The sequence below is a fragment of the Artemia franciscana genome, chromosome 5 (genome assembly GCF_032884065.1).
Source record: "Artemia franciscana chromosome 5, ASM3288406v1, whole genome shotgun sequence".
In the NCBI taxonomy this organism is placed as follows: domain Eukaryota; kingdom Metazoa; phylum Arthropoda; class Branchiopoda; order Anostraca; family Artemiidae; genus Artemia; species Artemia franciscana.
Window position 1 is genome coordinate 21,281,236 of NC_088867.1, and position 24,022 is coordinate 21,305,257.

The window sequence follows — 24,022 nt, forward strand, 5'->3', positions numbered from 1 at the left end:
AACCATTAGATATACCTTAAAACCCACTGTATAAAAATGTATTAAAATGATTTTCATAAAAAAAAAAAGATATGCATAAACAGAACTTTTATACTTTCCTCCACCAATGAGATGGCAGCATTGCCAAACTATAAATTACAAAACTTTTTTTTTCAACTGGAAGTAAGGAGCAACATTGAAGCTTAAAACGAAGAGAAATTATTCCGTATTTGTTGGGACTGCCCCTTCTTCATCCTTTTTATTTACGCTGAAGTCTTACAGTTCTTTAAGAGTACTTCTCATTAAAATTTAATTACAATTACTCTGGAAAATGTCCCCCGAAAACTTTCCTCTCCACAGAAAATTTATCCGCGCAGAAAATTCTCCCGAAAAATTTCCGTATATTTCCAGGTAACAAATACTATATGTTAACAACGAGCAAAGTGCATGACCTACAGCCCTTTCTCCAGGGACTGTTGGGGATCATGTCATCTCCATAACTGTAGTTATTGAACCTTTCAAATATGCTGAATCAAATGGCTATTTAAAAATTTTGATCGAGTTTTGTGAGGGAAAAGAGGCAAGGGAGAGGGGCTAGTTACCCTCCATGCTTTTGGTCACTTAAGAAGGGCATTCGAACTTTTGATTTCTTTCTGACTGAGCCCCCTCCCTATCTTCTAGGACCATTAGTTAAACCTTGGGAAAACAACAACAATAAAAAACAAAACAAATTGAAAACAAACAAAGACGCATCCATGATCTTTCTTCTGGCAAAAAAATTACAAAATGTCACACTTTTCTGGATAGGACCTTGAAACCTCTATAGTAGAGTTCTGTGATATGTTGATTCTGATGTTGTGATTTTCATTATGATCCCTTAGCCTTTAGGGACTGTTTCTCCCCTTTTGAAAATCAGGCAAATATCCTCGGCCTCGTAGCTTTTGATGAGTAATATTAAACTTAATGAATGTTATGAATTTGGAATCAGCATATAAAGCCAATTCTTTTGGTGCATTGATAGTTATCAAAATTCATTTTATTTAGAATTTTGGTAACTATCGGGCCGATTTGCTCCTTACTAACTGTCCGTTATCATGAACTGTTTAGTAGCCTTGGGCTTTTTCGAAGGAGTGTGTAGCTGTGTCTATGCCATTCTGATGTTGTGTTTGAGCGCAGGATGTTTTTACATGGAAAATTGCAGAGCACGTAGCCTTTTGGTTTTAGAACACCCAGAGCCATGGTCCAATATAACATGCACCATATGTGAATTAAAGTCATTGCATTTAATTTTTTATTTCTGTGCAAACTAATAGATCTATGTCTTGAGGCTTTGAGAGCCCAAACTTACTGGAAGCAAAGAGCTTGTCGTTACAATTCCCTAGCCTTCTCCTTCAATCCATATCTAGAAAGCATATTCATACACAGGTTTTTTTTCATAACTTTTTTTTACAGCAAAATTCTTGTTATATTCGATTTGTTTTGTAATTCTGAGGTCACTAACTACATAACTACACCATTATGTAGTTACATGTGTATTAGAAATTCACCATATGGTTTGTGGACCCCTTAAGGGTTACTTGTTGTCTCTTTAGGAGCTCTGTGCGCTCTAGTTTTCTTATTTATTAGTTCTTGTATTTATTTCACTTTGCCATCTTGCTACCTCAAATCTATTGCCTTCAGTGTCCAAGTCAATTCTTCATTGATAATAACTTGCATATACACGAGTTAGCTGAATATTTGGCTAGGATTTAAGTGTAGTATTAGGTCAACATTGATTAATTAAATAATAAAAAAGAAACATGGCAAAATAAGCTTGATAAAGGTCTTTCAACTCGAAAGTTTGTAAACGTTTCCATGGTAACAACTTCCGACAGTCATATAAGAGCTTCTATTTTATTACCTTTTCAGAAAATATTACACTTAAAAAAGCTAGGAAGAATGAATGACTACAATCCTTAATATAGCATGAGTTTTTTCACTGCAGGTATTATTTAGTTCGTTAATTCAGTAGTAAAGCATAATCAAAGGTAGAACAAAATGAATATTTGTATGTCCAGTTTATGCTCAAATACAAATCGCTGAAGAAAAGAAAAAATCTGCGATGTCCTTGACGCAGCTAGAAGTTACAGTGATGAGACAGCACACATTTTATCTCTCTCTCTCCTTCGTCTCTCTCTCCATCCCTTCCTCTCTCTCTCCCCTCTCTCCCTCCCTTCTACCCTCTCTCTCTCTTTTCTCACTCTCACGGTCTCTGTCTATTTGTCTCTCTCTCTCTCTTTCTATCCCTTTCTCTCTGTCTATCTCTCCTCCCCCCTCTCTCTCTCCTCTTTCGTTTATTTCTTCCGGTTTTGCTTTAGATTTGTTAACTTGTATGATGTTACATAGGTTATGGAAGAAGTGTTAAATTATCCTATTATTCGTCGTGCTCAGGTACTATTAAAAGGATTTGAGTCATAATCAAATCTTTTCAAATATATAAATGATCTGTATCTATTCTGTATGTAAAAACATCTACAATTATCACAATATACATTTTATAATTGTTCAAAGGTAAAAGTCGTTGTTCATGATGACAGGGCATTGCAAGTACTGTCCAGAGTAATCGCTTTATCTATAAAAAAAAAAAAAAAAAAAAAAAATATGGAAATGGGATCTTTGAAGAAAAGTAAAAGTCTGAAATCCGTGCCAAAAGGTTCCCTTCCCGGTTCTGCATACTGCCCTAAAAGGATAACTTATTTCTCTTTGAATTGTTTTTGTCTCGCACTTTCACCCTCGTTTTTTGTTTTCTTAATTATTTTTACATTTCTTTGTTTTTATCAAATGTTTCGCTATTTCATATTTCAATGATTCATATTTTAGAAAATTTACAAAGAAGTTGAAGAGCAGCGATTGGCAATGCTGTCAAGTTTGATATCGCAGCTAAGAGGTCCGATCCAGCTTTCCCAGTGTATCCATATCATAGGTTATCTTCGACGATTAGAAGTTTATTCTGAAGCTGAACTTCGCCTCAAGTTCTTACAGTCACGTAACTTTTGGCTACAGTCTACACTAGACTCTATTCAGTCCGATTCTAGTAAGTCTCCATTGATCAATAGCTCAAATGAGAAACTGTTCCCAGCATCTGTCTTTATCCTTTTTGAAACCTAGGGATTTCGGAAAGAGACATTTTGATATCCCTTGAGTAATAAATGATGATGTATTAACCTGGATCTTCTGTTTTCGAAGGTTTTTCCGTTTGTCCTCGGAAAAGCAGAGGAAGAGTAAAGAAAAAATATGTTAATATAAATCCTATTCACATCTGCCCAAATACCTTAATGCAGACTGTGTTATAATCATCCTAAACAAAGTAGAATGAAGTAAAAATCTTGGAGTTTATATAATATACTACAATGTATTATATTATATATATATATAATATATTATATATTGTAATATAAAAAGAATGAATTGTAAGAAAAGAAAAAAAATCCCCTAGAATTTTTTTTTGTAAAAGTGGTCAAATACTGACATGCCCAAGACTCATAGTAATGAGGCTGCTTAAGGGATACTGTTGAACAACACAAACGAAGTGAGAGAGCAATACCAAACTTCACCATTTTCGATGTCACATCACAATTCTGATAGGATTTCTCATTCTAATTCTTTGTCAAATTGAGTGTGTCATATTATCAATTTTTCTACAATTAGTGAAAAGTTTTAGAGTGTTTTAACTCGCCTATTTTAAAAACTTTTTTGTTTTACTTTTAATCGTAATTCACTTCAATTTTAAAAACTGTGTTTGTCTATTTACTTCGTGCTTGTTTAACTGATTTGTACATTATGAGAAAAATATTCAAAACCCTACCCCAATTTTGTAATTTCCCTGCATGTTTGGTAATAGATTGAATTTGCTCCTCTTTTATCCATTAATACTTAAATATATGTATCCTTGACTGTATTTAAAACGGTCGTCTCTCCAAACTATTGGATGTGGACATACGGAAACCATCCATCACATTGAATAAGAAAATTGAAGCTTTAGAGAAAAGAGGAGGGGGAGGCAAATTGCTGATAATCAGGAAGAGAAAATAGACGAGGCAGGTAGAAAAGAGAGGTAAAAACAGAAGATAATATAAAAAATAAGCAGGTGACAGAAAAGAAATAGCTATAAAGAAAGAACTGGATAATTTTTTTGAAACACTCAACGAAAACCTCGAACAGAATAACAATTTAGGCTAATCTTGGCTGGGACGGAATTTCACAATGACATAGGAAGCACGGTTGCCAGATTCAAAGCAACCGTGACTGACACTGGTGACTAAAAATAGCGATTTGATTGGGAACAGTTATCGACAATAAGTGGGGTTTGCACTTTTATGAGTTGATCATGTTAGTCATCATTTATAGTTCTGGAGGTTGCTGTTTACGCTAAAAACAACATAATTATGAACAGGATCCTAGTTTACCACAGAACTTCGTGACAAGTTTGACAGGAATCTGCTTTTGAAATGTTCTACCCTGGTGGGCATAATATTTTTTTTATTATTTCTCTTTATTTGTATATGGTGGTAGATAGGCACTTATGCGGAGGGCTCTTCCGTTCTTGGGTTAACTCGAAATATCACGAAATTAATCCGAAACTAATTTTTCACACATTCTTGGTGTCATTAATATTTCTATAAAAATCAATTTAGACTTCTGTTTTCTAATAATTAAAAGAAAAGGATCATTTAAAGTTCAGCATTATTTTACTTTCTTTAGCAGGTTAAAAAATTTTCGCTTTGAAAACTGCGGAAGCTTTGAAAAATCTTCAAATTGAAAGATTGGGATGTTGAAAGACAAAATATTGAAAAATTAAAAGGTTATGGTTTACCAGCCGTCCAACCTTTTCGGCCAACCGTCTGAAGCTAAATAGAAAGCAGTTTGTCTGTGGATGGCAAGGGGGTATTTCGGAAAGAAAGATTTAAGGGAAAGTCTTGCGAGGGTGTAAAGACGGAGTCTTTGAATAGATTAGGATGGAGGAGGATCGTGCGTTGCTCTTTTGGCCTCAGGCGGCTTGGTGCTACAGTGAGTTGTCAGTAGTAGTAATAGTATATTTTGAAAAGGCATAATGTAAAAGATCTACTTGGCATTCCACTTTTTATGACATGAACAGCTCGGACTTTTTTGTATATGCAAAGTCCCTTTATGTATAGCGTTATGATAATTTACATACGCTAATAAATAAAAAACGAAGAACTTTTCTTTTTATTTTTAGACAAAACTTTGTTTTGAAATTATATGTAAAGTCGATAAATTTGAATGCACTTCGAAACACATTCTAATTTTTGAAAAGTTCCTCATTCTCAGTCTAGTCTAATGAGCATTGAAGCAGTTTTTATCTCCCTATGATGTTCATTCAAAAAGAGGAGCATCTCAGCGACTTTGCCTTCCTGTTAATTTTGTTTTTGTATTTTCATTTTTCAAAATGATCAGAGAGACGCAGGGCCGTATCCAGGATTTTTTGTGGCACGAGAGGGGTCACACAAAAACCTTAAAAACGCATAAAAATATGTTTATATCCAACTTTGGTACGTTTTTACGAGTCAGACCAACATTTCAGGGGGGGGGGAGTTTCTAAACCCTAACCCTTTCTTGATACGGTCTTGGGAAGATAATATTTTAAAAAATGCCTAAAAACTGAACTGCTAAGTGACCATCTTAACTTAACCCTGACAACAAATGACTGAGATATGTTTAAAAGAAAATCCATCGCTGGCTTGGATTTTAAATGTTCAAGTTGAAAAATTATTTTCAGTTTGTGCATGTTGACTTGTGTTCTTAGATATAGGGAATGATGACAATATTTTGTCAGTATTTTGTCAACGATTTTAAATTTGAAAAAAAAACCTAACAACCGAACTGCTCAGTGGCTAAGCTAACGTAACCCTAAAGCAAAGTATAGAGAAACTTTTAGAAGATTCATCACTGGCTTCGATGTTAATGCAATTAAGATATGGTTGGAATAAATTATCTGTAATTTGTTGATGATGGTGCTTGAGTATAGCAAATGTTCTTAAGTGTATTATATAATGGACTTTGTCAAATTAGCTAGACAAACTTCTTCAAGTTAGCTAATTAATGCTTTGATTTTTGTTGACAACAATCTATATCGTAATTTTGGTATCGATCTTTGCCCTATTCAAATAATAAATGGGCACAGACTTTGGTAATTTTGGGAATTCTTTGATCGTATTATTTGTTAACTTGAAATGTGCAATTAATACTAAATAAACTAATTTCAAATCATGGAAACAAATAAAGAAAATTAAAGTGTTTTCTACGAAATGAAAACATCACTTAATTATTGTGTGCAACTATATAAGACGCATCTTTTTTTCAGTTTTGACAGTTTTTCATTTGATTCTGCTGTTTTTCATTTTCGTCTCTATGGGAATAAATAATTCGCCCACGGGGGGGGGGGTCAAATTCATTTTATCTTTTTTATTATTATTAATAGTTCTTGTGTTATTTTTTTTCCAATTTTTATATTATCATTGTGCTTTTGGTGTCGCTGGTTGTGAGCACGTGTTTTCCTTCGGCTTCTGATTCTTCTTAGCGTGATGTTTTATGATAATTACCATTGTTGTTGATTTTCATTGTTATAGTAAAGGCTAAACAAATGCGAATCCTAATAATAACTAAATAAAAAAAAGTTTTTTTAACTGAAAGTAAGGAGCGACATTAAAACTTAAAGCGAACAGAAATTACTTCGTATATGCAAGGGGCTGCTTCCTCATCAACGCCCCGCTCTTTCCGCTAAAGTTTGACTCTTTCTCTCAACTCTTCTTTTTAAAACATTAAAAAACTTTAGTGTAAAGAGCGGGGCGTTGATGAGGAAGCAGCCCCTTTCATATACGAAATAATTTCTGTTCGTTTTAAGTTTTAATGTCGCTCCTTACTTTCAGTTAAAAAAACTTGTTTTTTTAATTTAATTTCTGAACGTTTTTGAATCAATGCATGTTTGAGGAGAGGAGAGCCGTATTAACTTGGGCAGGGGGGCATTTGTAAAGGAAATTGGAGGTTCTAGTGCCATTTATAACACTCAAAAGTAATTGGAGGGCAAGCAGCCCCCACCCCACGTTCTCTTTTCTCCAAATGCATCCGATAAAAGTTTTGAGATAGCTATTTTGTTCAAAATAGCAGTAGTGACAGCATAATTGACCGTTAGTAAAGCGGGGAAGTCCCGGCTGTGATTGAAAGGGGGAAAACACAATTAGGTTTTACATAATAACGGTACATACGTGAAATTTGCAGCAATCTTGCGTGCCGTGCTTGATTTATTGGGGGTTAGGTAATCTTAAGTGACGTGGTTGGTTTATTGAGAATGATGTAATGGCAGCCCACACGTGGCTATTACTTAATAACAATGTACAAGTGGAATGTTACGTAATACTTTAAGAGATTTTTTTTGATCGAATAGTTTTGATCGAATGATTTTGAGAAAAAAAGAGCGAGGGAGGAAGCCTAGTTGCCGTCCGTTTTTTTGTTTACTTAGGAAGGCAACTAGAACTTTCAATTTTTTACGAATGTTTTTATTAGTAAGAGATATACGTAACTTATAAATTAGCTTACGTAATGAACTTTTGTATTCTCATGTTTTATTACATATATGAGGGGGTTCACCCCCTCGTCAGTACCTCTCTCTTTACACTAAAGCTTAAATTTTGTCCCAATTCATTAAGAATGGCCCCTGAATCACAAAAGCCGTAGAATAAATAGTTGAAATTGCTAAAAATACTTTAGCGTAAACAGCGAGGTATTAGGAGGGGGTGAGCCCCTCATAGGCGTAATAATTTCTGTTCGTTTTAAGTTTTAATGCTGCTCATTACTTCCAGTTGAAAAAAACTTTTCATATTTATTTTTTCATTTTTTTTAAATAATGCTAGAAAATCCTGCGCTCCCTTCATCGAAATTTTCTTCCCCCATGACAAATTCCTCGATGAAAAGCTCCCCCAACATATCCCCCTCTTCTCAGCCCCTTCCCCAACCAAAAAGTCCCCCTGAAAACATCTGTACACTTCCCAATAACCATTGCTATATGTTGGCACTGGTCAAAGTTTGTATCTTTTAGCCCCTCCCACGGGGACTGTGGGGGAGTAATTCGTCCCCAAAGACATAGTTATAAGGTTTTTCAATAACGCTGAATAAAATGGCCATCTCAAAATTTTGATCTGTTTACTTTTGGAAAATAATTAGCGTGGGAGGGGGCCTAGGTGCCCTCCAATTTTTTTGGTCTCTTAAAAAGGGCACTAGAATTTTTTATTTCCGTTAGAATGAGCCATCTCGCAACATTTTAGGACCACTGGGTCGATACGATCACCCCTGGGGGAAAAAAACAAACAAACAAATAAACACTCATCCGTGATCTGCCTTCTGGCAAAAAATACAAAATTCCACATTTTTGTAGATAGGAGCTTGAAACTTCTACAATAGTGTTCTCTGATACGCTGAATCTGATGGTGTGATTTTCGTTAAGATTTTATGACTTTTATGGGGTGTTTCCCCCTATTTTCTAAAATAAAGCAAATTTTCTCAGGCTCGTAACTTTTGATGGGTAAGACTAAACTTGATGAAACATATATATTTAAAATCAGCATTAAAATGCGATTCTTTCGATGTAGCTATTGGTATCAAAATTCCATTTTTTAGAGTTTTGGTTACTATTGAGCCCGGTCGCTCCTTACTACAGTTCGTTGCCACAAACTGTTTGATTAAAAAGAGAAAATTAATGCCTTCAGTACAGGGTTGCCGATTTTTTTGACGAACTGTTCTTTAATCCAGAATACTAACAATTACCAAAAAAAATATTAAAAATCCTGTCTGATTTCCAAATGGTTTGCCATGTTCTCGACTTTGACGAGTCAGAAAATCAGCGAGATTGTGCCAAAACTGTGGATTTGGCAACTCCAGCTCATTATCAATTTATTCAGTCTCATCATCACAGCTTTCACAAAGAAATATAATTAACAATTTGCTTTAGTTTTAGCGAGTGTCGACTTTCCTCTATCATCTTCAAATTGGAGAATCCTTTATTCTTGTCTAAATAGAAGCCAATGGAACTTTTTCTGTTAGGATTTGCTCTATTTCGTATCCTCATAAAGAAAGGACCTATGTAAGGGAACCAATAAGAGAGCAAATAAATTTATAGCACTCACCATCGAGGGTTCTAAATGGAAGCTCTTGAGAAAGACAGAAATTGAAAAAACTAGCTCGCTGAATGAAAGAAAATCCAAATGATTGTATTTTTAAAGGATTGTGAATATAAAATAAGTGGTGAAATATCAAAGCAACAAATCTGTTTCTACAGTGGTTGCTTTTTTTTATATGATTCATAATGGCTTAAATATTGACTTAAACATGAAGATGTACTTGAATGCTTAACATTCAATGTATAAAGGTTCAACGTTTGATCCTACAGCCTTTGAAATTACTAAGTGAGATAATACCAATTGAAAGCGCTTTATAGATAGAAATATAGACCAGCTTGTTAAAGCCCCATTAACAATGAGATTTTACTAAAACCGAGATTTAACTATCACTCCTTTACGCCAATCACAATTTTTCAAACGATCTTTCAGCCAATCAGAAAATCCTATGATTTGCTCAGATTAGCGCTACCTAATTCTTGCTATTATTAAGATTTCACTGTGAATCGACCTTAAGTCAAAACACACTCAAATATAGGGTTAGTTTTTGCGACAAGACGTATCTAGGCGGCGAAAAAATGCAGTTGTGGGAAGTCAAGGCAAAGCAAAGCCGGATTATAAGACAGGTAAAGAGAATCATACCAGCTAGTCGCGAATTAGACCAAAAGGAAATTATTTGAAACCTGACCTCGCTTTTATTGTCAAAATCAATTTTTATGTAAAAACTAATATTAATAATTAGTCTCAGTGATTATATTGCAAGTTTTTCAAAAATCCTACTCTTAATAGGCCGAAAAAATGGCTTAGATCCTCAGTCAGACTAATTCAATTTCAATAGATCGTTTCTGGTTTGAAACAAATCATGTATTTTTAGCTGGCCACCCTCGAAAATAATTTGAAGACACCATAAGCAAGAATTTAAAACAATATTAGAACTTTATGAGTGTGAATTAAGTAAAGCTCTGGATTTATTGGGAGGATGAGGATGCGCAGCTGTCTTGGCCTCAGGTGGCTTGGTGCTGTGATGAGTTGTCTCTAGTATTATCTAATGATGAGTTTTCGCTAGTTATTTAGCGATTTCTATAAAAAAAATTTTTTTTTTTTTACTAAAATCAAAGAATTTTTGGATCTTTCTGTCCTGGAAACCATCTATCGAGAAGACATAGAATTTGGTGTATTCTTCAAAAAAAGCTATGTCAAATATTTTAGCTTTATGGGATGGATCCCCCTTCCTATATGCAACTGACATTGCTAACGTCCTAAACGAGAATATTAAAATGTTGTACACGAGTATAATACACATCGAATTAAAAATCACCCAAATTTGAAATACAATCAAATTGAGTTGATCCGATTCAAAGTCCTACTTTCGAAAATAAATCTCTAATATTCGTTCAGTTTCGTTCAGTATTCACTTTTTAGAATTTTGATATATATATATATATATATATATATATATATATATATATATATATATATATATATATATATATATATATATATATATATATATATATATATATATATATATTTTCAAACATTGTTTAACTATACTTAACTTATTGGTAAAACCACGATTAATTGAATCAAAAGTTAAACGATCTAAAAGTCTAATTGATACAACCAATTTTTGAAAAAATCAAGAAAAAGTCTAAATGATATAGGCTAACTACTAAAATTAGTTAAAACTGATTCAGAAAATAATCAAAATGATTATGTTGAAATCGCTATGTTTAACACACTTGAATGTTAAAAAAAAATCGATTAAAGTGAAAGAAATTCTTAATACTTATTATACACTAAACTTTTTGTTTGCTTATTGTTTTTTCTGTAGATCTTACGTTTAGCACATTTATTATGCGGTTTCTGTGATGTGATTCCGACTAAGCGAAAGTTCATTTGTCCAAAGTTGAGACTCCTCCCCCTCACAAAGAAAAGAAATTTAAAAAGGGTCTTTAAATTAGTAGTGTGAAAGAAAATCATTTTAAAAACTTGTTTTAGTCCTTGAGATTAATACGGTAATCGGAATTTCTTAGAATTTTGATTTGTAAGGAAAACCAGTTCGTTTACGTCTCTCTTTTAAAATGACTTGGACAATGTAATAACTGCTTGGAGGGGAACTATTGAAAAGCTATGTATTTATGTGAGATTGATCTGCTCAGGTTTTTATTCCTTCTACAGTATACCCTTTTCTTTTCAAACACCTTTGTTTTTAAAGTAGATACGCACGAGGGGGAAAGGGTGGTTAATGAGAGACTATTTCCTACTCCGAAATTTCACGAAGTTTTCACTGTTATCTTTAATTTTCACGTATTGTAATAGTTTACATGTATATTTTACATATTTAGGCATTTTTTTTTATTAGTTCATAATTTTGTTGTTTTTGATAAATTAGGTCTCAATTCAAGCGTGAAACCTTAAAAAAAAAAAAAAATAAAATTGTCGGTGGGTGTCTGTTTCCAAAGTACAAATTTTAGTTTTCATTTCTGTGTTTTTTAGTTACGTTTTGTAAATTAAATATCTAGCAGCTCAGATATAAACTTTATGACGTAACTGGTATTAAAAATAATAGTCTTGGATATAGCTGTCTCAGCGGTAATTCTATCCAGTTTTAGGTGATATCATTTCCTTGGTGGATAATCAAAAGTGTAGGCGATGTAAAGCCAACATTCCGAGTGTCATTAGTCTACATCTTTTTTTTCTAGTCTCAATCTGTTTTTTCGTCTTTCCTGACGCATGAAGGCTCTTCATGTGTCATAAAGTCATGCAGTATTTCCATACTTGCACAAAGGAAGGAGGAGACATCCTTGCCGTTGGAGATTGTTCTGAAGAATCTCCCTGAAAGTTGAATAATATTGGCCTTTAAAAATGCGGCCTTTCTATTTTTGACCTCCCCCTCAAAGGAAAACAGTCAACGTTGGTGAAGAGCCAACGTCGCGAGTTTTATTGGTCTACATATTTGTTTTAAGTCTTTTTTCCAGTCTCGTTCTGTTTTTTTTCGTCTTTTTTTTTACGCATGAAGTCTCCTCACTTGTCAAAAAATTATGTAGTAGCTCCATACCTGTAAAAAGGAGGGGGAGGGGCATCCTTGCCGTCGGAGATTGTTCTGAAGACTCTGAAGAATTGTTCTGAAGATTGTCCTGAAAACTGAATAATAGTGGCCTTTGAAATTATACCTTTCTCATTGTCGATCTGCTCAAAGGCAACCAGTCTCATCCTTCACTAAAGGGTTAAATCCGTGTGCAACTTGGTTTTATTTTTGTAATAAGTTAAACGAATAAAAAAAATATAAACAACAATTTTTGCGTTCTGGAAACGATGAAAAACTAAAATTAATTTATAAAAGTCATACATGTATGAGAATATGCCTATTTTTCGTTAATGGTCAATGACTGTAAAAAACGAGTTTCTATAAGTTGAGGGGGAGGCTTACTTAAACTAGAACACACAGAATATTTAGAGCAATGGAACAATGAAAGTAATTTCAAAATACTTTAGGGTAAGGTGACTAAGGCAAATTGTGTGTGAGGTTTAACGATCATTCAAAGCTCAAAGTCTTATTCTTTGTTACGTTTGTTTCATATTACTTAAAATTACTGGACAAAAGTGATTTTTCCATGATCTTTAATTTGGTATCCTTTTGTACATTTTTATAAAACTGAACTTGAAATCGCAGAACATAAGTTATGACTCATGTAGGATATTTAGCGGATATATTGATCTTCTGAGTAATCTTCTTTTCGTGGAATCCTAACTTTAAAGAACACATATATAAAAAGGAGTAATTAAGTTAGCTCCATTTTGTTACACCCAAAACTATGCTAAGTAATATTTCAGCTATAAGTTGCGGAAATGATTTCTGTCCTAATCAGGGTCAGCCTTACCTACTTACTTTTAAGTATAAATGTCTTCACAAATGCAAACAGTAGATCCACACACAGCAGAGAAAAAAATTCAGCAGAGAAAAAGCAGAGAAAAAGTTCATTTGTAAAAAACCGTGTGAGATACACTCTTTTGTTTAGGGTACGATGATTCACTGACTGTTGTTCTTGTTGATTATAAGGTTAACAATCACTTTCATAAGAAAGTCTTTTTTAATATTTAGAAAAAGTGGTCGATCCAGATAAAGGAATGTTCCGAAAATCAGTTCAAATACCTACTCCCGAAAATGTGTGAAAGTGTCTTTTGCTCAGCTCTACTAATTATGTTTAAAAGATCAGTGAAGTTTTTTTTATATAAATTTTGTATTTTAAGCTCCTATTTTAATATAGTTGACCTTTCCTTGAAGGCTACCAGTTGGTGTTGCAGATCATCCAGTTAACAAGACAAAATCTTTTTGATATCGTGAATCAGTACAGAGCGCTCTTTAATTTGGACGACCCCCTCCTTCTCATTGAAGGAACGCATGGAAATTGTGTCAATGAAACTGCAATTCTTCCACAGTGGCTTTCTTACAGAGTAAGTAGATCATTTGCTAACTTTTTTGAAGGAACGGCTGGTAGGCCAAGAGCAGCCAATGGCGGGCTTAGAAGTGAACCGCAGCGTCGATTAGCATCACTTGTCATAATTTATTCCTGAAAAAAAATTAAAAGCTGGAGGAATCGCCTCAATGCAGAGAATTTAACCATTTTGATTTAAGTACTTGAAGTGTTGAGCATGTTATAAGAGAGAAAGATGGGTTTATTAATGTAAATAACAAAACAAAACAACCAAATGGCCCAGATCAGGGCTTGTTTGGGCTTACAACCCCAGTACACATACAAATAAAAATAATACGAAAAAGCAGAGGAAAAAGAAAAGAAAAAGAAAAAAGGAAAATAAAAAGAAATATTCAATTACCCTGCATTTCGATTGATTCAGAATTAAACTTCAAAAAGACAAAAATACAAAACAAAAAGGAACTAAAACTACTTGACCAGTATCGCCTAAAACAGAACAAACATCTTGGCTCCACTTGAGGTCCACTCAACCATTAAAACCATAAATATTTAGGCAAAATAGCTTCGATTCCCGCCGGAATTCACGAAGAATTATCCATGTTTCTCAAAGTCGTAGGTAAACAATCCATGCATGGGGTCCTAGATGCCGAATAGAAAATTGAGATCTACGGGTAATAGGAAGCGGACGACGAATTATATTAGACTGTCTAGTAAAATGTGTGTTAATATCACTTCTTAATTCAAATATACTTTTGAAACATATTGATGAACAATTTTGAAAATATTTATATATAAACAGGCTTCGATAAAAAGTAATAAGTCCTGCTAAAGGCAAGATTTTGCAATCTATATTCCTCTTTTTTACCGAGTCTTTAAAACCAAGACCGCATAACAATCGAAGCATTTTATTCTGCAAAACTCGAATAAGATGGAGATGAGAAGGAAATGTACTACCCCAAACAGTACAACAATATAGCAGACAGAATTAAGGAATAATAAAGTGTTCTTAAAATATCTCTTGGGAAAATATACTTTCTACTTGCAAAAGATTCTACTAAAATGCAAATATTCCTAGCGATTTTAAGACTAATATAATCTATATGTTTTCTAAAACTAAGACATTCAACAAATAAATATCCCAGATATTTTGTACGATTTGTTCTTAAAATATTCATATCAGCAAAATTTAAGTCTATCTATCCAAGGGTAGTAATTTGATCTCCTCCCATACAATAAAAAGCAAGACTTACTATACTTCAAATTTAACATATTAAGCTTCATCCTCTTTCAGAAACTCCAGACAAGAACTAATACGACTCAACAGCTGAATTATGTAATTTGGTCAATAAAAGATCTTGTCTTGTAACAGCGGACCTCGAACAGATCCTTGAGGTACTCCAAATTTAATATTACTGACTGAGGAAACGAAATCCCCTAATTGTACGTACTGAGTTCTTTCCTTTAAAAACGATGACAGTAATTCAAGAAATGGTCCTCTAAAACCGCAATTTTCTAACTTAGCAGTAAGTATAAAATGGTCAACGCAGTCAAAAGCTTTTGCAATATCAAGAAAAACAGTAGCAGCTTTCATACTTTTATCCAATGTATCACTCAAAAAAGTTGTCAAAAAAAAGTTGTCGAGCTCAGTAGTTAAACCCCTCTGAAACCAAGTTGATTTGGACTAAAATATGACTTACTCTCCAAAATTTCAACCATTCTTTTAACTATTAATTTCTCAAACAATCTGGATACTACCGGTATTGAAAAAATGGGCCTATAATTTCTAGTACATTTTTATCCCCTCCTTTATATAGAGGAACTACTTTTGCAATTTTAGAACAACCTGGAAACACTCCAGTTCTAAAACGTTCATTAAATAAATGCACTAAATGACCGGAAGTAACAGGGTAAATATACTATAGAGTTTTAATATGTTATAAAATCAGAGCCTGAAGCTCCATTTTTCATATTTTTCAATGTTTCAGTAAGCTCAGTAGCATTGATTAGCTTCAAATATGCTGAAACATTACTTGCATTCAATAAATATTTTTTGAAACTATCTTCATGCTCAGAATTAACTACACTTTTAACCTAATCCTTCCCCACATTAGCAAAATGACGGCACATTCTATCAGCAGTTGTATTATCATTATGTATACCGTCCGGAAAAATGCCATCATAATTAGGACTTACGACGGATTTTCTAATTTGCCATGTTTTTCTATGGTTACATTCACAAGATTTAAATTGATCACGATTGTAATCAGCTTTGGCTTTACGAAGTGGTGTATTTAACTGGTTACTATAAATCTTATATTCTGTTTTATCACTTACACTATTACTAGCTGCACACATTTTGAACAAAAACCTTCTTCTAATAAAAGCCTTTAAAAGAGTTCGAGTAATCCGTGTTTTGTTTTTTTAGTTTCTCTACGATCAGTTACACTTTTACGAGTTTATCAGCCAATAAACTATTTGTAATTGAATACCAATTTTGAAACTTAGCATTCATATCTAGTTTGTCACTATTTAGAAATTCGAAACTACATTTCTCTAACAAAGAATTAGCAAATTATAGTCAATGATCACTTTTTTATATCTATTTTATGAACTTGTGCTAGGCCTAGTACCGCTACTAAAAAAATTTTGAACGCTTTTTAATATCCCAAAATGGTCAGATACTTCATTTAATATCATACTTGCATTATGGTAAATGGCATTAGCAAAAATATTATCAATCAATGATGCTGAATTCATAATGACCCTTGTTGGGACTGTAATCGTAGACTTCAACTCGTAGCTTAACATAATACTTAAAAACTGGCTAACCTCTGGCTTAATAAACAAATTCATTAGATCCAGATTGAATTCACCGCACACAAATATAGGTAAGTTTCTACTCCTAATAATATCCAACTGCTCTTCTAGTAATATAAAAATTAATTAGTATTAACCGACGGAGGTCTATAAACAACAACCAAATAAAACACCTTGGTTTTCTTGCTAACCTCTTGTACCAAACTCTCAAATAAGATTTCTCTATTAACCCTTAAATCATCTCTTTCTATAATAAGCAAGTCCTTTCTATCGTAAGCACCCAGTCCACCATGCTGACGAGACTTTCTATTCTTAAGAAATCGATAATTACCTATTTCTAATAAACTAGAATTATGATTCTGAAACCAAGTTTCAGTTAGAGCTAATATTTGAATTCCAGAAGACATACATAACTCATTTAAATATGTTACAATGCTTTGCAGTCCCCGACAATTCAAATGGAAAACAGTAAGAGAATCGTTAGGCATCGATTCAGAAATATCAACTGGGCTAATATAACATAGCTTTTTTTTACTTTCCTCTATAACAAAATCATCAGTCCCTCTACTTTCACCTACTAACTCCAATTGAGCCAAATTAAGTGGACTGTTATCAAGTGGACGTAATCTATCGAAATCTACAACTATATTCAAAATCACTTAAATGGTACTAGTCAAATGAAAAAATGTCATCGTAACCAGCCAATATTATTCTACTCAGTGAATCCCGGGAAGAATGCAAGTTAAAAAAGCCTTTGGCAACTTCATTTAAAAAATAAAATATGCACAAGTCCTACAAGCTCTACAGCTAAATCCTAACAGAAAACAGTATTTTTTTATTCGTTCTAGAAAAACAGCCCCCTTCTTCCTATGCCGAGTTTAAGGTAGTTTCCAGCTTCTGAGTCGGAAATAATTCCGATTTGATTGTTGTGATTTCCTACAAAGGTCAAATGATTTTCTACACTCTGTGTTCCTAAATGTGGACGGCCGTTCTAATAGGTTTTAGTTGTGGTCCTGGTGGCCACAAGGCCGAGATCGTTTTATGGAAGAATAGAATTTTTTCCTTCTCATTCGGATCCAGATATGTTTTATGTTTTTTTCCCACTTATTTTCTTTTTTTTGTTGGGGGAGGGATAGAGAATCTACCCGGGATTGAATTATGAATTATATGTTTTTTATGTCTGTTACTTTATTTATTCATTTTCTTCTTTATTTTAGTTTTAAATGAGACACAGATTATGTGGTTAATCGCCATAGTATTTGAACTTAGGTATAACGTGTATATTAGTTTAGACCCCTTTCCATCCAGATCCTTTATTACTTTCCAAGTGAAGTATTGTTTGTATTTACTTTAAAACAATCTTTCTAATTTTAATCCTATTCTAATTTGTTTCTAAGAGACGGTATTGACCTTGAATATGATTAAATAAAAAAAACAAGTTTTTTTAACAGAAAGTAAGGAACGATATTAAAACTTAAAACGAACAGAAATTACTCCATATATGAAAGGGGCTGTTCCCTCCCCAACGCCCCGCTCTTTACGCTAAAGTTTTTTACTGTTTTAAAAAGTAGATTTGAGAGACAGAGTCAAACTTTGAGAGACAGCGTAAAGAGTGGGGCGTTGATATGGGAACAGCCCCTTTCATATACGGAGTCTAATTTCTGTTTGTTTTAAGTCTTAATGTCGCTCCTTACTTTCAGTTATAAAAACTTTTTTTATTTAATTTCTGAATGTTTTTGAATTAATGCATGTTTGATTTTGGCTCTCCGCACATAAGTAATCAAAATGAAATTTGCATATCAATTCTTTTTTTTGGCTAAATGGCTTTCACTTAGCTTTGATTAGATTATTTTGAGAAAAAGGGGTGGTTGAGGAGGCCTAGTTGCCCTCTGATTTTTCAGTTACTTAAAAAGGCAACTAGAACTTTTAATTTTTAACGAACGTTTTTATTAGTAAAAAAATATCCCTAACTTAAGAATTAACTTACGTAACGAACTTCTATATTCGTATATTTTTATCATGTATATGAGGAGGTTTGTCTCCTCGTTAATACCTCGCTCTTTACATTAAAGCTTAAATTTTGTCCCAATTCTTTAACCCCTGAATCACAAAGGCCGTAGAATAAATAGTTGAAAATACTAAAAATACTTTAGCGTACAGAGCGAGGTATTGAGGAGGATAAGAACCCCTCATATTCGTATTAATCTGTGTTTGTTTTAAGTTTTAATGCTTCTCCTTACTTTCAGTTGAAAAAACATTGTCATATTTTTTTTCGTTGTTTTTTTTATAATAATGATAGAAAATATTTCGCCCCCTTCAATGAATTTCTCTTCCCCAATGACAAATTCCTCCAAGGAAAGATCCTACAACGTAACCCCCTCCCATCAACCTCCCTCTAACCAAAAAACCCCCCTGAAAACGTGTGTACACTTCCCAATAACCATTGCTGTATGTAAACACTGGTCAAAGTTTGTAACTTGCAGACACCTCCCCCGGGGAGTGTGGAGGAGTAAGATCCCCAAAGACATAGGTACTGTGGTTTTCGACTATGCGGAACAAAAAAGCTATCTCAAAATTTTGATCCGTTGACTTTGGGGAAAAATGAGCGTGGGAGGGGGCCTAGGTGCCCTCCAATTTTTTTGGTTTGGAATTTGTTTGGAAAAATCAGAAAAATTGAGGTATTTTTAACTTAAGAACGGATGATTGGATCTTAATGAAATTTGATATTTAGAAGGAACTCATGTCTCAGAGCTCTTATTTCAAATCCTGACCAGATCTTTTGTCATTGGGGGAGTTGGTAGGGGAAACCGGAAATCTTGGAAAACTCTCATAAATGTCGTAGATACGTGATTGACGTAACCGGACTGAATCCGCTCTCTTTGGTGGAGTTAGGTGGTGGGGTTCAGTGCTTTGGCGAGTTTGGCGCTTCTGGACGTGCTAGGGCGATCAAAATTGGTAGGCGTGTCCGGGAACTGCACAAATTGACTTGATAAAGTCGTTTCCCCCGATTTGACCATCTGGGGGGGCTGAAGGGAGAGGAAATAAGGGAGAGGAATCTGGGGGGCTGAAGGGAGAGGAAAATTAGAAAAAATGAGGTATTTTTAACTTACGAGTGGGTGATCGGATCTCAATGAATTTTGATATTTAAAAGGACCTTGTGACTCAGAGCTCTTATTTTAAATCCCGACCGGCGTTAAGCCTCTGATTTTCCTTTTAAAGCAATCTATTGATTCTTAGAATTTTGCTAGAGCTCATAACATATGAGCTCTTGGCTCTTCCGACCTTGTCACAAGTGAATGTTCCGCTATGCATTCCAGGCTTCCTCACCGCATGGGTGCTATTTTTTTATATTCAACTATGAGTGATATAGCAAGGATACGTCTATCTCACGTAGAACAAATATGTTGATAAATTTTGTTGCTGATGCAGCGAAACTTAATCTGCATTTTTGCCGTGCTCACCGTGGCTTTGCAGCCTGATGCGATTCTTCATTTGTTGAAATTTGTTCTGGTTTATTTGAAATAATTTTTCTAATGGTTATTTCTTGCTTTACTGTTGTGTATTTTAGGTTTTACAAATAAGTAATAGGAAAAATTTTCAGATTCGAATTTTCATTGGTAAGCTAAAGGAAATCTTGCCCAATATCCCTTCAGAATCTTTGGATACTATAGTCTACCAGTGCATGCATTTCGGAATGAGTTTTGGTAGAAAAGGTGCAGATTTTCGAGATCAGTTAGTTTCTGTCTTCTTGACCATATTCTCTGATAAATTCACTGAGAAGATTTCAAAAGCCAAACATATCTTTAAAGAGAATTTGGAAAACTGGGATATTCAAGAAGCTGTGCGAAGTGTCTCGACACCCGCTACAATACCACAGGTATTTATTAAGCATGTTTTCTTTTAAGCTCACATATATGAAAAAATGTCAAAAACGAACGAAAGTACACTATAAAAAATTGTTCGATAAATATACTGAGAGAATTTCCAAAGTCAAAAGTATATGAACCTAAAAATAGGAAAACTGAGGTATTAGGAAGGTATTGGAAGCATCTTAACACCCACTCTGCTTCCACGGGTCTTTTCTTTTCTTTTATTTTTCATGGCACTTGCCCGTCGGCCAAGTGCCATATAGCGATCGCAATTTCTGTCCGTTGGTCTGTCGGTCCCGGTTTTGCTAGTTCGGGCACTTACAGATAAGCTAGGACGATGAAATTTGGCAGGTGTATCAGGGACCAGACAAGATTAAATTAGAAACAGTCGCTTCCCTGATTTGACTATCTGGGAGGATTGGAGGGACGGTAAATTTGGAGAAATTAGAAAAAAATGATGTATTTTTGAACGGGGATCGGATCTTCCTGAAATTTGATATTTAGAAGAACCTTGTGCCTCAGAGCTCTTATTTTAAATGCCGACCGGATCTGGTGACAATGGGAGGGGGAGTTGGAGGGGGAAACCGGAAATCTCGGAAAACGCTTAGAGGGGAGAGACCGGTGTGAAACTTGGTGGGAAGAATATGTACAAGTATTAAATACGTGATTGACATAACCGGATCGGATCCGCTCTCTTTGGGGGAGTTGGGGGGCGGTATTTGGAAAAATGAGAAAAAATGAGGTATTTAAACTTACAAACGGGTGATCGGATCTTAATGAAATTTGACATTTAGAAGGACATCATGTCTCAGAGCTCTTATTTTAAATCCCGACCGGATCTGGTCACATTGGAGGGAGGTGGAGGGGAAAACTGGAAATCTTGGAAAACGCTTAGAGTGGAAAGATCGGGATTAAACTTGGTGGGAAGAATAAACACAAGTCCTACATACGTGATTGACCTAACCAGACCGGATCTGCTCTCTTTGGGGGAGTTTTTTTTTGGGGGGGGGGGGTTAATTCGGAAAAATAGAAAAAAATGAGGTATTTTTAACTTACGAACGTGTGACTAGATCTTAATGAAATTTGATATTCAGAAGATCCTCGTGTGTCAAAGCTCTTATTTTAAATCCCGATTGGATTCGATGACATTGAGCGGAGTTGGAGGGGAAAACCGGAAATCTCGGGAAACGCTTAGAGCGAAGAGATCGGGATGCAACTTGGTGGGAAGAATAAACGGAAGTTGTAGATACATAATTGACATAACCTGACCGGATATGCTCTCTTTTGGGGGAGTTGGGAGGACTTCCAGTGCTTTGGAGAGTTCAGTGCTTCTGGACGTGCTAGGAAGATGAAAATTGGTTGGCGTGTCAGGAACATGCACAAATTGACTTGATAACTGTCGTTTTCCCGATTCAACCATCTGGGAGGGGGGGATGGAGGGAGGAGATATCATGAAATTTGAGTATGTTTATCTTACGAATGGGTGATTAGATATTATTGAAACTTGATATATAAAAAGATCTAATGTCTCAGATGCTCCGTTTTCAATTCGGGTCAGATCCAGGAACATGGAGGGGTGGAGGGGAGAAATAGAAATCTTGGAAATCGGAAATCTTGGAAAACGCTTAAAGTGGAGAGATCGGGATGAAACTTGACGGGAAGAATATGCACAAGTTCTAGATACGTGATTGACATACCGGACAGGATCCGATCTCTTTGGGGGATTTCTAGTGCTTTGGCGAGTTCGGTGCTTCTTGCCGTGCTTGGACGATGAAAATTGGCAGGTATGTCAGGGACCTGCATAAATTGACTTGATAACAGTTGTTTGTGCGAGTCAACCATCTGGGAGGCTGGAGGTAGAGGAAATCGTGAAAATTGAGGTATATTTATCTTACAAATAGGTGATCGGATCTTAATAAAACTTGATATGTAGAAAGATCTCGTGTTTTAGATGCCCCATTTTCAATTAGGATCGGACGACTATCACTTTAGCTGTTTAAAAATGTTTTGGTTTTCCCTTAATTTAGACCCCCTCCCCCACCTCGAAATGTAAGCTACAAACCCATCTACGAACTCGACCTTACTCCTGAACAAAAAACAGAAAAATCGATAAATTTGGTACCGACTCTAATTTTAGGTTCCGACCTCGTCACAAGTCCCGTATGAGCTCTTGGCTCTTGTTTCTTCTTAATGGTCCCCCCAAAAAAGCAAAAAAAGCAAGAGGTTACCCAATAGAAACAGACATATTCAACATAAAAATACCAAGAAAGTCAACTATTGAAACTTTTGACTTGGACGTTTTGACATCCAATGCATCGAAGTCCTTTGTCTCGAATCGTTTGAATGGCTTTTTTTCTATTTACAACCTGTTGCGAATTTTTTATGTATAAAACATTTCGTACCTTCACATTTACTTAGATATTAAATACGTCGAGCATTCCGAAGTCCGTTTTACTAACTTCTTTGCTTTATTTTTAATGTCTTTTAATATTTTTGTTTTCTTTGGACCTGTCTATCATGTTAGAACACCTTTTCCTATGTTATCAAGCCATTTTTATTGTCTTTTCATATTCTTTTTTTTCTATTACTGCTAAATTTTTAAAGTTTATAATAAAATTTATTTTATTATAACATTAGCCACATTAGCTGCGACCTGCTTTCCTTTAGCCCCAGATGGCTGGCTCGAAAGAATAATCTTTTGCAATCTGTCATCCTAGGAAATGCTATTGTATGGTCGCAAAGGTTTTGAAAACATTGCTTGGTCTGGTCCTAATTCATTTTTTTTTTTTAATGGAAGTTAAGAATACCTTAAAACATATAATTAAATTTGAAGCGAGCAAAAATTACCCAAAATAGAAAGGACCTGTTACCCCTCTTAAACCCCATTTGCAACATTCAAGTCACTGCAAGTGCTAAAACTGCAGATTATCAGTATTTTCGTTGAAGACATAAACACGCTTCGATCTTTTTTTTTTTTCTATGAAAATTTGTAATTATCAATTTGGCATCTTTTTGGCGTCAATTTTCAGTAAAGAGCAAGCCACAACTTGAATATTGAGAATTGGAGGTGAATGGGTCGACAGCCCCTCCCCTGTTTTCGGCACTTTTCGTTTATTTTAAGTTTGAAGGCCGTTAAAGACCTGTGTTTGTCTAATTTCTGCTGGTTTTTCTTAATTTCTGATCTAAATTTAGTGTTTTGCTTCCAACTAGAATGATATACTTGTTTATTTTGATCATTCATTTAATTTTTGCGATAAATTGCCATTGCCGTTTTTGTTTTTCTAGAAACAGTTTTTTTCCTTTTTTTCAGTTTAAGTGGTAGCTAATAAGAGTTTTGTGGTAGCCAATAATAGCTTGTTGGCCTCTTTTGGTCACAATTATTGAGGGGGCTTTCCCAAAAGTAAATTGCAATTGTACATTAAGTTCCACTGCTCTGGGACTTAAGATATAAATTTCAAGCTGTTAAGAAAAAATAGCCCTTATAGAGCCAATTTTTAGGGCGAAGCATTGAATTGTAGTACCCTAGATCCAAGGATTTCGAGATCGGAATTTCATCCCAATGAAAAAACAAAAACAAAAAATAAAACAACATTTTTCGATGTTAGTTTTTAAGGGTCCTTGCAATCAACCTAAATGTTTCTTTGCCCGTGGGTCGTTCTATTGGCCTCTTGGTCCAGGGAAGGATCCCTGAAATTGTCGTAAAAATCCGACATCCAAGATAAAGATATCCCTGTACGAACTATAATGCATA

At 34.6% G+C, this 24,022-nt stretch overlaps 1 protein-coding gene across 3 annotated transcripts in view; it reads left to right on the forward strand.

Annotated features, from left to right (window-relative positions):
• LOC136027091 (conserved oligomeric Golgi complex subunit 8-like) overlaps window positions 1–24,022 on the forward strand; it is an 89,899-nt gene that overhangs the window by 44,774 nt on the left and 21,103 nt on the right. For all 3 annotated transcript variants that reach the window (XM_065704037.1, XM_065704038.1, XM_065704041.1), the window contains exons 4-6: window positions 2,839–3,052; window positions 13,435–13,604; window positions 20,004–20,279. In XM_065704037.1, the coding sequence (XP_065560109.1) occupies window positions 2,839–3,052; window positions 13,435–13,604; window positions 20,004–20,279 (660 nt within the window). The remainder of the gene's footprint in view (window positions 1–2,838; window positions 3,053–13,434; window positions 13,605–20,003; window positions 20,280–24,022) is intronic.